Source organism: Aquila chrysaetos, chromosome Z (assembly GCF_900496995.4).
Source record: "Aquila chrysaetos chrysaetos chromosome Z, bAquChr1.4, whole genome shotgun sequence".
NCBI lineage: Eukaryota > Metazoa > Chordata > Aves > Accipitriformes > Accipitridae > Aquila > Aquila chrysaetos.
The window spans coordinates 18825796-18840079 of NC_044030.1; the positions used below are offsets into that span (position 1 = coordinate 18825796).

Here is a 14284-nt window from a genome sequence, read left to right on the forward strand (position 1 = left end):
TTTCCTGCAGCATACATAAATAGTGGCTTTAATTATCAAAATTCAGAAATAAATTGATAGCATTTTTCCTTTTAATACACTTATCATATTAAAGCATCGACCCTCTAGCAGAAACTTGGCATAGTCAAGAGTTTAAAAAGGATTACATTAGTACTGTTTAATTATGGGTAGGATAATGCCATTATTCTGTGCTGTAAAACTGATACAACATTGTGTTTTAATAGGATAAAAATCATTAATACATTAAAGTCCAATCATGGATTCATTTTACACTATGCTTTTAAATTGCAGTACCTTAAGTGTTTCCTATTTGTAACGCCCATTCAATGTTTAGTTAAAATGTAGTGCCAAATGCCATCAAAATGTACGTTGGTGAAGTTGTGGAAGTTAAAACTAGTATTACAGCCTTCTAGAGGCACTGAAAAAGTAGCAAGTCAGACCTTGGATACCTTTTGCAAGACATAGCAAACAACTGTGATCTCAGCCGTACAAAGAAAGCAAGATGCAGGGAGGTAATCATGGCCATTTTGTGTGTGCCACCTTAAAAGGGATTCACTAAACCTTTTGACCACCCCTTAATGATGTTTGTATGCATTTGTGTGTATGCATAGACAAAAAAAAAGACAAACAAAAAGACACAACTGGGTAAGTTACAAACCTTATTCTTGTCCTTAAGCTCTTTTGAGATTTATTTCCATTTAGAAGGCACAGAGATTAGTAGGAGTCTGGAAGCTTTCAGCAACTGGTGTGGGACTATTTTTTTTCTCTTTAGGAAAATACCAAATCATGTCTCTTCTACAAAAAGATTCAACCCCACCCATAAAGCAAATTCCTGTAAAATAAAGGAGTGAGGAGATGGCCAATTGCTTTCTTAAATCTCTCCCTAAAAAGATTGCATTCTCCCAAGAAAGTAGTGAACTGATTTTGATGGAAGTTGGCCTCAGTTGCTTGCCAGCCCCTTATTGTGGCTGTAACAGCTAGAATGTGACTATTTAAAGGTAAACTGGAATTCTGTATGTATCTCTTCAAGGGACTAGAACATGCTTGTTTTCATGGTCTAGCAGAGGAATCCACACTACCTGTAAGTCCATCATTGTCAAAGGTGACAGTGTTATTAAAAGGATGGGTAAGTTGCACATTGTATGGGCTTAGATGGTCTCTCTATGATGAGTGTTCACCATCTGACGACCTGCTATCATAGCTTTCCTTTGGCCCTCCATGCTTTTCCTGCCCATCTGAGTGGCAGAACTACTTTTCAGACAGGTCTATTCCTTTGCTACTATTTTTGCCCCAAAATTATATTACATTGTGTATGCATCTAAGGAGAACAGTAGATAGAACATGTTACCCGCTTTGCTTAATGAAAAAAACCCAGAGCTAACTACCAGTTTCCTGGGGATTTTTCCAATGTAATTTGGAATCTGAAAGAATAATCTACATCTTGATTTAGTTGTTAATACTGTTTCTGATATAGTGTATACCCTCATCGCTTTAGTAAGCATTTAGCTTTGATTTCAGTACATGTACTTCTGAGCCTTAAAAAACAAAACAAAACAAAACAAACACAGACACGAAACCCTAGTGCTGTTGAATGCATTACAGAGGGTATACTTCAGCATGAACATGAAATTAAGATTCCCGTTTGCATAACCATTTGCAGAGAAACCTTCTTATTACAACTGTTTTTCATTGAGGTTTGGGCAGGTCAGCCAGCATTCATGGTTAAGTGGCAAACATCTGCGCTTTGGATAAGACAACTGTCAAAGGAGATCATATTTGTCCAGAAAAGTTCTGTAATATCTTGGGTTTTTTTATATTTTGCACATAAATGAAACTTCTTTTGGGAAAGGAAAGTTTCCTATCTATCTTAAAAAAAAATTGCTGCCCAAACCCACACCATGGCTACTACTCAGAAACTTTAGGCTAAGTAATGTAGTTGTTATTTCAATTTGTTCAAAAAAAACCCCAACAAAACCCTTGCATTTGTTCTGAGAGAGAAAGAAGTTCTTAAAAACTAGTACATAGTAAGTTACTAACCTATTCATGCTGAAGTTTGCATACTGGAGCTGAAATTATATTGCAACTTTGGCATTAGTATTAAATATTTTAGGTTACCATGTGATTTATTTTCCCTCTATGAAAATAAAGGAGAAGTATCTTCTTACAGGCTATGTCTAAGAGCTGTCTCTGTTACAGTAGTGCTTGGCCTATATCACAAATCAAGATTTCTTAATGTTTAAACCACAAATTGCTGAAGGGACTTCTCTTTTCTTAGTACTCAGTTTTAATATTTAGAGTTCTGGTTTCCAATTTTAAAGCTGACATTTACAGGCAGGACATTCCTGAATCAATACCCACTATTTCTTGCGATCTTGGGAAATACAGGAACTGACGTATGTCTTCTAACAGTCTGTAAAATTCTACTTGCTATCACAACAGCAGTTTCTGCAGAAATGTCCCTTATAGCATTCGTTTCTATCAGGAAGCAAACTAAAATAAATGCAGCTCATAGCTTTGGGATGTCCCATGATTAAACAGCATCAAGCAAAGAAGTGGACTATAATGATTAAGAATAACAGAATTAAGGAGGTACATTACTTGCCCAGCTTTCCCAAGCAACAGAAACGTGTTTGCTATTTGTTGTTCTCCCCTGTGGGAGTCTTGGTGTGGTAGGTGGAGGACAAAGGTAGAGCTTCCTACAGTTGCTATGATTTAGCTATAAATTACTTTTACCATCACCACCACTGTCTACTCTAAAAATCTTAACACTGGATTTTAAAATCATACTTTCCATTGGCTTAATGACAAATTAATTCCTATTTCAGTTTGTATTAAATATTCGGGTTTTAAATGTGCTTTTATTATGCACAGAAATACAAGCTGAAACAAAATAGAAGTCAGCCTCCTGCACAGTATCTTTCTTCCTAGATACCTTGTTTCTTTCTTCAGTCACTATGTGTTTTGTGCGCTACAAAGAAACTTCTTAGTGGATATAATTCTGAAGATTTTGATAAATGCAGGTTGTTCCAAGAGAAAATTGTTGGCTTTTCACCCACTTCTCCAGTTCCTGCTGGCACCTTTTCAGAGTATCAGCCCCACTGGTCTTTAAACTTGGCAACCTAAAGCCCTTAATTTGCAACACATTTGTGGGACATTTTGAATTACGTTTTTCAGAATTAATTTATCCTTGATTGTTCTAGCCAAGCCATGGCTAATAGAGATGAAAAACATTGTCACATTTAAGTTGTGTGAGTTTTTTTTTTAATACCGAGAGTATGATGGTGTAGATAGAATAAATCAGCCCCAGTAGGGTCCGTATACCACCAGTCCTTCTTTTCTTGCATGGGAATGGCAATGCACCAGTTCTACTCCATTATGGAATACTGTTGAAAAATTATTTGGCTTTCTTGAGGAGAATTTAGTCTCCTTTCATTTGAGGAATCTATTTCAGTAGCTGGGCTTGGCTTAGGTCCTGAGAAGAAAGTCCCCTGGCTGTTCATAGACTGCTGTTAATTAAGGGTTCCTGTGACATGAAAGGACAGCCTTTCCCCATTCCAGAAGCACTTAGCTGATGCTTTCAGTTTACTTCACTGCCTGGACATGAGATACTGTGTTTTTTTGCTGTGTTCGTTTGGGGTTCAGTTTTATTTTGTGGAGAGTCAAGACCTACAACTGTGTCCCATCTGCTAGGCCTGCTAGGAGATTTCAGAAATAAAACAGACTGAGGCAGTGCTTTAAGCCAGGGACAAAATAAGTGCATTGGTCCCAGGACATGACATGACATCAGCTGTTACTTTCAAGAAAGCTGGTTCTGTATCTCAAGGATCTTGATAATACAGCAACAGAAAAATGATCTCATCGTTGGAACTAAAGGGAGTCTCTTTGCCCAGCTGAAAACTATCTCAGTTACAGGCTGCCTAACTTGATTTCAACAGTATGGACACTCCCAAAAGTGCATTTGCTGTGCCATCATATGAGAAACTATTAGGGAAAAGTGGATAGCTCAGCACTTTTCTGGGAGAAAGGGCTGTGATGAGACAAAGATCTCATTAAGTTTGCTTTGCCATCTTCACTGTGATAAGGTCTACTGCCTACTGTAAGGATAGGCATTTGACTTTGGCTAAGTTTAAGCTTACAGTTCCAGTATCCTATGACACTGCAATCAACTGTTTACCCCAAAGCTAGAACTGAGTAGCTTATGCTACAAAGTATGGAAACAGGGAAGGAGGCCCTTTACAAAACAGTATTGATGAAAATTAGTCTTTGCTACTGTTTGGAGCTGGGAGAAGCTTGCCTGGGAAATTCAGACTTTCCACCTCATTCCCAATTAGCAAAGCAAGTGCTGAAGAGGAGTACAACCTCCTACAGGAAAAGGCGTTTATGTTGTTACTTAGTTGATTGGCTGTTCTCCATCTATCCATTTTGTTTCTAAGGTAGTGGGCTATTCCATAATTCATGTATTCTTGATGAAAATTGCTCTTTACTGCAGGTTGGGGAGGAATTCTCACCACAGAATATAGTCAATCTGGACCTGTCATGTTTGGCTTTCATTTGCATTTTTGGGGTGGTTGGGGTGGAAGCTGGTGGAGTGGGTATTTTTGAGAGACAACTGGAAGTCTGCTGTTTCTCTGGGGGGAATTAATACATGTGTGCTGTTGTGCAAAAAGAAAGCTTCTGTAACACTGGCATTAAGAACTCTAGAATGTCCTCGGTGGCAGCTTGAGAGAAGAGGCCATTTTAGGAGGCACAGTTTAAAAGTAGCTTATCTTTTGTGCATATATTCTGTTTATTAAAGGAGCTGCCTGGATTTATTCTACGAGCAGAACCTCTTGGAATTTTTGGCTGTTCTAAAGCTCAATATGGCCGTTAACTCAGGAAGCAACTGCACTGAATCAGTTTTCTCAGGAGTCATTTCGAGCCTTCCATCTATTCATTAGAGATTGAGCTCATCTGTAGAATCTATTTACCCTTAACTTGGTAGTAGTCTCAATATGCATCTGATTTCCACAGAATGCGACATATGGTTATTTGCTAGTCTTTAACTTCTTATTTTAGTCCATGTGGTTTTTATTCTTTTTTTTTTTTTTTTCCCCTTCAAGGAGGCCAAGTTAATGGATTTTTCATGAAGAATCATTTAGGATGGAATGGAGTGGTTGTGTTACAGGAGCAATACCATAACCTTTTGCCAGCACCTCACTAACATCTCTCCACAGGATGTATTTTCAAAGCTGTAGATGTGCACAAGCAACTAGTTTCTGCTTAATGAGTTTGTTCTACTAATGCATTACTACATACCAGCTCAGCAGTCCACCAAGCCCTGACTGACCCAGGGCTTCAGTCTCCCTTAAACCCTAAGTCTCTGATGGAATCAAATGGAGGGCTTCCATGGTGCTCTGCTTGTGCCCCAGCATGGATTTTCCACTTAATTGACTGGTATGTGCAACAAATGCCAAAATTAATGTTTCTTGCCAAAACAGGGATATGAGACCTCCTGTGATGTGGGGTTGTTGACAAGAGCTATAAAAATGTTTGCATTTACATTTGCAGTTGGTTCATAAGAATATATCCACTGTTAACTACACAGTAGGCTGCTCCTCAACATCACATCAGGAAAGCTGCTTTTCAAGTTCTGAGGGTGACAAACAATGGATTCAATGGCAAGAAAACCTCCACTTACTAACTGCTGTAGGGTCACAGAAAAATAAAAGAACACAACAGAATGCAAGTTAGAATGGAAATAATACTATTTGCTATTCCTGCAGGTGAAAGAAATCAATAGAAAAACTATACGCTAGCTATGAGGAATTCCTTAGCAGTGGTTTCTAGCACATGAAATTGTATATCTAATCAAAATAAGTAGTTTTCTCTAACCACTTTTACTAAGAGAGTAATTAGTAGAGGGAGCTGGGCTATAGAGCTCATTTTTACGAGATGAACATTTGTGAGCAGCTGAGGGCTGAGACCTCTCAATGACCTCTCTGCACTGGCAGCCAGAGGATGGCTGCAGAGAGAGAGGGGAAATGGGGATGATGACCTGGCTGCAAGCAAGGCCTGTTTGGTCACAGCAGAAAACATCTATCTTCAGAACCCCGGGGACTTCTACAGCACTAAGGCTGTGCGGAGGTACCATCTGTTGTAAGCCATGCTTTTGTAGTGTTCAGTGAAGGGTGCCACAGTTTTAATATGGATTTAATATCTAGTTGTTGGTCATGGCAAGAAACATCTGGTTGCCTCCTTCACTCTCATTTGTAGAGAAATCTTTGTTCCCAGTCAATAGGCCTCTACAAATCTCCATAAGCAAAACCATTTAGAAAGCAAATAAAGTACTTGAAAATGAGTCTTATGATCCAAACAGATCTTTTAGCAATATTAAAAAATACAGAGTAAAAGCAAGTCCGTCAATTCATTTATTCCCCCTGAATAAAAGGTTCAAATGTGCTCACCATAGAAAACATTTTCAATGGGATTAAGACTCTTACAGTATCCACAACACATGCAATCCCAAGTTTATAAAAGACACAAAGACAAAAAAAAAAAACCCAATTATCTAACCTGTTAGTCGAAAGAATGACTTTACAACATACAAACATCAAATTTGTTTTAGTGCACAACATGAACATTCACTGTTTATAGAAGAACTTACCTGGTCTAGGCATTGAAGCATAACAGAAAAAAACATGATTGTACTCAGTATTACAGGGTACTGCGTGGGGTTTCTGGCAAATTTTTCGTGGTGTAAAAAGCCTGCTATGTCAGTAAAAGAGTTAATGATAAATATATGTTAGTTCACAGTGCTCACTAAGAGAAAAAATAAAGCAGATTTAATTAAGTCTTCCTTTCTGACTCACTTATTTCATTACCAGTTTCGACCACTTTACACCCTGTCTGGCTGAGTTTGGAATCTGGATATCCTGCTATTAATCTCCCACTAAGGCTCACTCATTCAAAACGCAGTTTGACACCTGCTATTGATTTGTGGGTTGACACCTGCTCCATTCAAGTTTCCACCTAATGTCACCCTGCTTTGGTTAACAGTGGTAGTGTTTTGCCCTCGTACCTCATTTCAGACTGATGCAAGTATTTTCTGATAGCTGGATGACTTTTGGAAGAAATCACTTCCAACTGTTAAGGGAACCCATCAAAACCCTTTCCATTCTGAGTGGTTCTTCTTTTGGATCTTTTTAATACAGACAGGTTTCACTTTAAAAACATAAAATGTCAAAGTGACATACTTTCACTCCAGTGCACTTTCTGTTGTGTTTTCCAGAAAAAAAAAAAGAAAAAAAAAATCAGTTGAGGAAACTCCAATTTTATTTATTTTTGTGAAGTGTGAACTCGTTGCTGATTCTAATCCCAGTCTATGCACCAAAATGAGAAAGCTGTAGAAGATCCTGGTTTGTTAAAAAGGCCTGTTGGTTAGCTACCTAAAGAACAAATTATGCTATAGAAGTACCTCAGGGTCTGATCTTACTTGGGGCATGTAACCACTAGCTTCCAGGCAAATTCCAAGAGTTGAGTCCTTTCCTTGAATAGCCAATGATATAAAAAAAACAGGATGCAGAAGACTATGGAATCTGAAAGGCTAGAGCTGAAATGGCATGTTCAAGATCATGTAAGAGGCCAGAACCAGCACCAAAAATGAATGAAATTCTCATAGGACTCATTTATAGCCACGCACACAGAACTATGCTGCTTTAGACAGATATGATTATGTAAGGGATTATGCAAATAAAATTGGTGGTGTAAGGATGACCACATTAGTTCCTGCGAGCATTCCCTGTCTGAACTAGAGTTTCCAGGAGCGTATGCACAGTTGACTAAGCTGGGTATCTGTGCTGTTAGTTTGCATGCATTCCCCTACCCTAACAAACTACATCCTAAACTTACTGGACAATACAGACCCAAGCCCCCAACACCCCTAATAAATGCGTGGAGCGAATAAGGGTACATAACACTCAGCACATAGTACACTGGCTACACACTGCATCGGTGCACGGCTCTCTTCTGTGCACTGTACCTGCGCCTGTGGCGGGGCCAGCCCGGTGGCTCTCGCAGCAGCCAGCACCGCTCTTATCCTGGAGACTTTCCGCTCGTCTCCCTGGTGGGAGCCCCATCCCACAGTGTAGCAACAATAACCAAAATACTGAGTGTTGAGGCTAAACTAAAGCTCACAAACGGTTATGGGCTCAATCTGTTACTTCCTCAGGAAGAGCAATCGCAAACTGGCTCACAGCTCTGCCCTCCCAGGGAACAACTTCCTCCTGCCATCAGGCATAGCACAGACAAATCACCATCAGTGATGTTCTCTCTGCTATACACAGCCAACTGCACAGGGCCTCTCACTGGTGTGAAATTTGCTCTTGTCTTGAGCTGCATTCAAATGAAATAGGCAAACTTTGGAAGTGTAATTAGTTGCGAGGATATTTTGTGCCGATTAATACCAGTGCCAGAATAACACACATCCAGTGCAAGGGCTTGTTTCTGTGCACATTCAACAATATTTCCCGTAGTTAAAACCTGTGATTTTTTTGTAGGCTATTTGTCTGTCCTGTGTTCCCTTTACCTGCCTCCAGAACAATTTTTCGTAGTTTCCAATGCATACATATAAACTGCCTACACAGCCAGAAGAATGCCACCATCCCAGTGAATCTATTGGCTAAGTAAAACCAGTGTGTATTAAAAGCAGTGTCCATTTGACCTGATCTGTGCGTAAGCCTTTTTTAGGTTCGTCGTATCAGAATTTCATTACTTGTGGTGTGGTATCTGTAAATGTAGATATCGAAGTCACTTTTACTGTATCACAATGCTCCCTCTAGTGCCCAAACTGTAAACTGCAATTATAGTATTCGATGCAATTTCTCCGTTCAAACTGAACCGCATGTAATAAAATCACAGGCAATACATCTTTATTCCTAATACTTCTAAAGGAGTGAATGTTACAGACTACTTGAGGTCAGAAATGCTAATTTCTTCGAGTTTGGAAGTCTCCAAATAGCTATCACTTGGGTAACTATCACCTCTCTTTAGACGGTAATGCACTAACAGCCAAGGAGATAATCTGCAGCAAAACCATTTTTTTTTTTTCCTACTAACTCCAGAAATAATCCAAACTTTACAAACTGTACAAGAAATATTAATAATGAATTAAAGTTCATCTGTGCAGAGGGAGTATGCCGATGATTTCCACAGTAAAATAAGCTAGTCAGCTGCTCTGAATTCTGGGCACTCCTTACTCTGTTCCCTGAGCACCTCCTAGGTTTAAGACAGACAATGCAAAGAAGCAGGGAGTTTACAGCTCCCAGAGGCTCAGGCTTATAGTGCTCTCAGTCAGCCAGGAGAGTGAGCAAGTAAGAAGGAATAGGTTCATGAGATCCCTGTCCATAGTTCAGATAAAATTTGTCATCACCTGAGTTGGGTAGGTAATACTGGAAAATCCTAACTAGATCTACTGCTGAGATCCAGAGCAGTGGCCCTACAAAACTCCCAACAGAACTACATGCTGAATGACACCATCTCACACAACACCATGCCTGCCATGATATAATGAACAGGCATGTTAATTCCTACTTAACCTGGCTGGTTCCACAAAATACAATCATCTCTCCTACTCTTTCCTCCTCACGCTGTTCCACGGCTTCACCATAGGGTCATGCCCATGGGCTGCAGTTCTTCACGAACTGCTTCAGAGTGGGTCCTCTCCACACGGCACAGTCCTTCAGAAACAGACTGCTCCAGCCTGAGTCATCTCCACACGGCACAGTCCTTCAGAAGCACACTGCTCCAGCGTGGGCCCCGCATGGGGTCACAAGTCCTGCCAGAAAACCTGCTTCCCGGGCTGCAGGGGAATCTCTGCTCTGGCGCCTGGAGCGCCTCCTCCCTCTCCTTCTTCACCGACCTGGGGGTCTGCAGGGTTTCTTCTCTCACATATTCTCGCTCTCCCACAACTGCCACGCGGTGTTCTTTACCCTTTCTCAAATACGTTCTCACGCAGGCACCACCACTTGGCTGCGGGGCTCAGCCGTGCCCTGTGGTGGGGTGGCTGGAGCTGGCTGTGTCTGGCACAGGGCAGCCCCGGCCTCCCCTCACAGAGACTCCTGCAGCCCCCCTGCCAGCGCCTGGGCACGGACACCCAGTACAGCCTTCCACAGATGGAAAGGCAAATCTGGGGGGAAAAAAAGGCAGCATGTTTCACATTAATTGTTCGATCCAAAGAACTCCCACAACCAGAGAAGCAACAGCTGAAAGCAGTGATCTGGATTGGGAAATAGCAATTAAAGCAAAAAATAACACAACTTAAAGCATAAGATTAATATGAAAGAAGTAAAACAAGATTAACTTTAAACGGAGGTGTGATGTCTACATTCAGGCAGCCTGATCTTGAAATCCGCCCTACCCGGCCGTGGCCTCTTTAGACACCTGTGAAGATGTGCCTGCCCTGCAGCAGGACAGACAAGCTCGCCTGTCAAAATCCCCGCATTTCACAAGCTGCCCGCCTTGCCTGCAAAGGCATGGCAACACAGCGAACCGGCGGTGCCGGCGCCCGAAAGCAACCGCCTCCCCCCGCCGCGGGGCCCAGCTCTTTCCCCACCTCGGCTCGGCGCCGCCGGGGCCCACGTCGCGCCCCCAACCGCTTCCCGCAGGGCGGCGGCGGCGGCGGCGGCGGCGGCGGCGGCGGCGGCGCATGCGCGGTGCGGGCCCTCGCGCCGCCCCCGCCCCCTTGTCCTGCCCTGCCAGCGGGGGACCGGGCCGGCGGGCCGGGCAGTCGAGCGCCGGGAAGCGGAGCGTCATGGCGGCCGGGTTGAGGTTTGACGGGAGAGTGGTGCTGGTCACCGGCGCTGGAGGAGGTGAGCAGGGTGCGGCGTGGCGAGGGGTTTCGTCCTCCGCAGGAGGCGGCTGGGTGCGTGGCGGGGCTTCCCGCGGCAGGCCGGGCGAGGCGATCTCCCTGCAGCCGCCGCTGCCCGCGGCCCTGACAGGTGCCCCCGTGCCCTCCGGTGGCAGCCGGGGACGTCAGTGAGGGCTTTGCTCCTGGAAAACGCTTTTGTGTTTGTTCGGATTCCCCCCCCCCCCCCCCCCCCCGCAGAAGAGGGAGGCGCGGCGGCTGGCAGGAGGCGCGGGGCAGCGGCGGAGGCCGGGCCCCGCGGCGGCCCTGTCAGGTGCCGGCTCTCGCCCGTCAGGGCCGCCGTGGCAGTGCCAAGGCTGTACAGGGGTTACCGCCGTGTTTCTTGAAGTGCTTTGGAGCTACTGCGGTTCGATCTGAGCGCTAATACTGCTGAAAATTAGCACTGCCTCCAAATGCGTGCTTTCTGTTCCTTAGATACCCGGGAGGAGTATCGCAACTTCATAGCAGTCAGTAATGGGTGTCCTGCTCCACGCACTGTTTTGGTATCTTAATTCCTTCTAGTTTTGCCTTGGACCTAGTGATTGACGCTGTAACCTGCGTGGTCTGGCACAGTGTTGTTCAGCAGGGGATTGACATGGGCCAGCGCTGCTGTGGAAAGCAGCCTCTGACCTGCTGCTGCCTTCCTTGGCCTCCTCCTGGGGGGCAGGCTGAAGGCACAGGGGAGAGAGGGCTGCGGAGAGTTTAAAGACTGGGGGGAGATTTCTTTCAGCAGGAGGGATGGCCTGTGCTGTTGGCGGGCTGCGGGCCTGGCCTCTCCAGGGGCGGTGGTTCTGCAGTGGAATGCTTGGTTTTGCCAGGAGATGTTTCTGTATTTGCTGTTGTGGTGTGGCTTGGTTGAGGTGTGCGTGTTTTTGTTGTTTTGGTTTTTTTTTTTTCCTTCTTCCTCTGAATGCGTGCTTTGACCTTCGCCTACTCTGGTACTTCCAGTGAAGGAAGGTATGAGCTGTGAGTGTGGACTAGAGAGAGGCAAAGTTTGTAGCTGTGATGAGCTGCTAAAGGAGCTTGTTCTGCCATCCACTAAGAAGGTTCTGCCTTCCCACAGTCAAGTTTTGCTCTTTTTCTGTGGAGCTGGCCATAGCCAGAGGAGTCATTTGGGGGCCCTAGATTATGTGATGTCTTGCGGAGAAACACCAAGAATATGAGATTTTGTGGAAAGCACTGAACAGTCCACTCGCGTCACCTGAAGGTGACAAACCTGAGAATAATTGAGGCCAGATCTTTGTATGGTGCTTTTCAGCTTTCACCAGACCTATATTTATGTGCTTCTCTCTGTATAACAAGTCTCACTGAAGAACAGGTAATAGCAAAACAAAGACACTTTGGCAATAACAAAGCTTCTAAAAAGCACTGCATGGAGCAAAAATTGCTTGTCATAAGCATGGGTACAGTGAGCCTTGTGCTTCTAGTATTAGACTGATTAAAAATGTTTTGTTAATAGAGAAAACTTTCCTTGGATGTGTTATTTCACAATAGTTTTTTGATAAGTGGTTGATTAAATTTAAGCCAAAATAAAGGGAAGCCCTGTTACCTTCAGATTAGTTCTTATTTTGCTTTTATTTGGTTTACAGCACTGTAGTTAGACTACTGCTAATAGCATTGTTTGTCAATGTTGACTTTTGAATTGGATGCTGCTGAACAGATCAGAGCTGGCAATTTATCTGCAACATATGGATCACTAATTTGTTTTAAAGTGAGACCTGTTTTCACATACACAGGCACCTAAAAATACAGCAGTTTCTTTTCACTTTGGGCAAATCCCTTGTGAAGTATTGTTCCTGCCTGTCATGCAGCATTGTCATTGTTTATGCAATTCAGCTAATTTTTTAAAAAATTTTTTTAAGACTAGTTTTGATTCTTAAGCATTCAGTCCTTGCTTGCCAGTTGAGAATACTGGCACATAACATGGTCTGGGTTTTGTGCATTTCTCAGTTGTGTGGCTTTTCAAAACAAAAAAAAGTTTTCTTGGACTTATGTTACGTCAGACAGTGGATGTATATGCAGCTCACATGTGATACTCTCCATTGCAGAGGCTTGTAGAAGTCTTAAGGAAAATTCTGATTTGTTGGTGTGAGGTTAGTGTGTTTCAAAACAGGCTAAACTGTTCTGATATTTTTTTCCCCCCATTTTTTCTTCTGAGAGCTAGCTTTGAATGTTTTGCTGAGGGGCAAAGAGATACTGTTGCACTCTGAGAAACTTTTTTCTGAGGGATCATCTTTTGATCATTCAAGTCTCAGTTTCTTTTGGAATGAAAAAAAGCATTATTATCATTGATTTCAATAACTTTTGACTGGTATAGGGGGTAATATCTCTGTAAATCATTTGTCATAACAAATAACTAATGTATTGCACACCTAGAATCTAAGCCAGAGTAAAGGTGCAAGAGTCTTGCTTTTGTATGTGAGGCAAAAATGACAGTCTTCTGTTGTAACGGGTAGACTATGGCTGCATCTGGTTAACTGTGGTATTAAGTGATTGCTTTACATTGAAATAATTGCAGGGGTTTCGTCAGTACATCTTCAGTCAGTTAAATTTTGTTTCATTTCTTCTTCAAATCTAAAAGACTAACTTTAACCAGGGAAGTATCTTATTCACTTAGAATGTAATTAATTAACTTTAAACATCCCCTCCTTCTTCAAGGTTACATCAAGACATTAAACTTTCTGCCTTACAAATGTGTTTTTCTATCACAAGCACAAACTCGGCAGCAGACAGCTTTCCCTGATGGTTCTGTTGAGTGCAATAACAAAGAGTAAGCATGGGGGTTTGTTTTTTGGTTTTGTTTTTGTTTTTTTTTCTTTTTTTTGGCTGGAGGTTTTGTCTGCGATTTATCTGTTTGTTTACATTTATGTTTTGAACTTATGTGAAACTTTTAACTCCTGGGGGAAATAGTGTTTTACTTTGAACCTTCAAGGTGTTTGTGTTGATTTGATGCGTTTTTCTTAATGCAGTTCATTTTTGTCTAGCTTTTTCTCTGAATTGTGAACCAGGAGACAAATTGACTCTTTTTTAAACTTTTTTTTTTTTATACTAGGTTTGGGCAGAGCATATGCTCTGGCTTTTGCCGAAAGAGGAGCTTCAGTAGTTGGTAAGTTTTATGTTAACTAACTTGATCTAGACAATAACCTTTGCCTTTTCACATAGCTCACATTCAACAGTCCATGCCCTTTTAGACAGTAACCTTTGTTATTTAATGGTTTTCTGTCTTATCTTTTACTATTTAAATTTTGCTTGTAAGCTTTATTTTCTTATGAAAAAAGTCGCCCAAGTTTGTCCAAGGGCTTATCTTTGCTGGAAAGCCAATTTGAATCATATCATTTCCTGGACTTGATTTCATCCATGCGTACCAATCTTTACTGTGAGCTGTGGCCAGAGAGGGCGTTGTCT

General features: G+C 42.3%; 1 protein-coding gene across 2 annotated transcripts in view; it reads left to right on the plus strand.

Moving 5' to 3' along the window:
- Positions 1-10712: 10712 nt before the first annotated feature.
- HSD17B4 (hydroxysteroid 17-beta dehydrogenase 4) overlaps positions 10713-14284 on the plus strand; it is a 74387-nt gene continuing 70815 nt past the window's right edge. The window contains exons 1-2 of one of the 2 annotated variants that reach the window (XM_030003691.2): positions 10713-10844; positions 13932-13985. In XM_030003691.2, the coding sequence (XP_029859551.1) occupies positions 10787-10844; positions 13932-13985 (112 nt within the window). In that variant the 5' untranslated portion in view covers positions 10713-10786. Of the gene's footprint in view, positions 10845-13630; positions 13650-13931; positions 13986-14284 lie in introns of those variants that run through there. The other variant, XM_041120718.1, reaches the window with a different exon arrangement.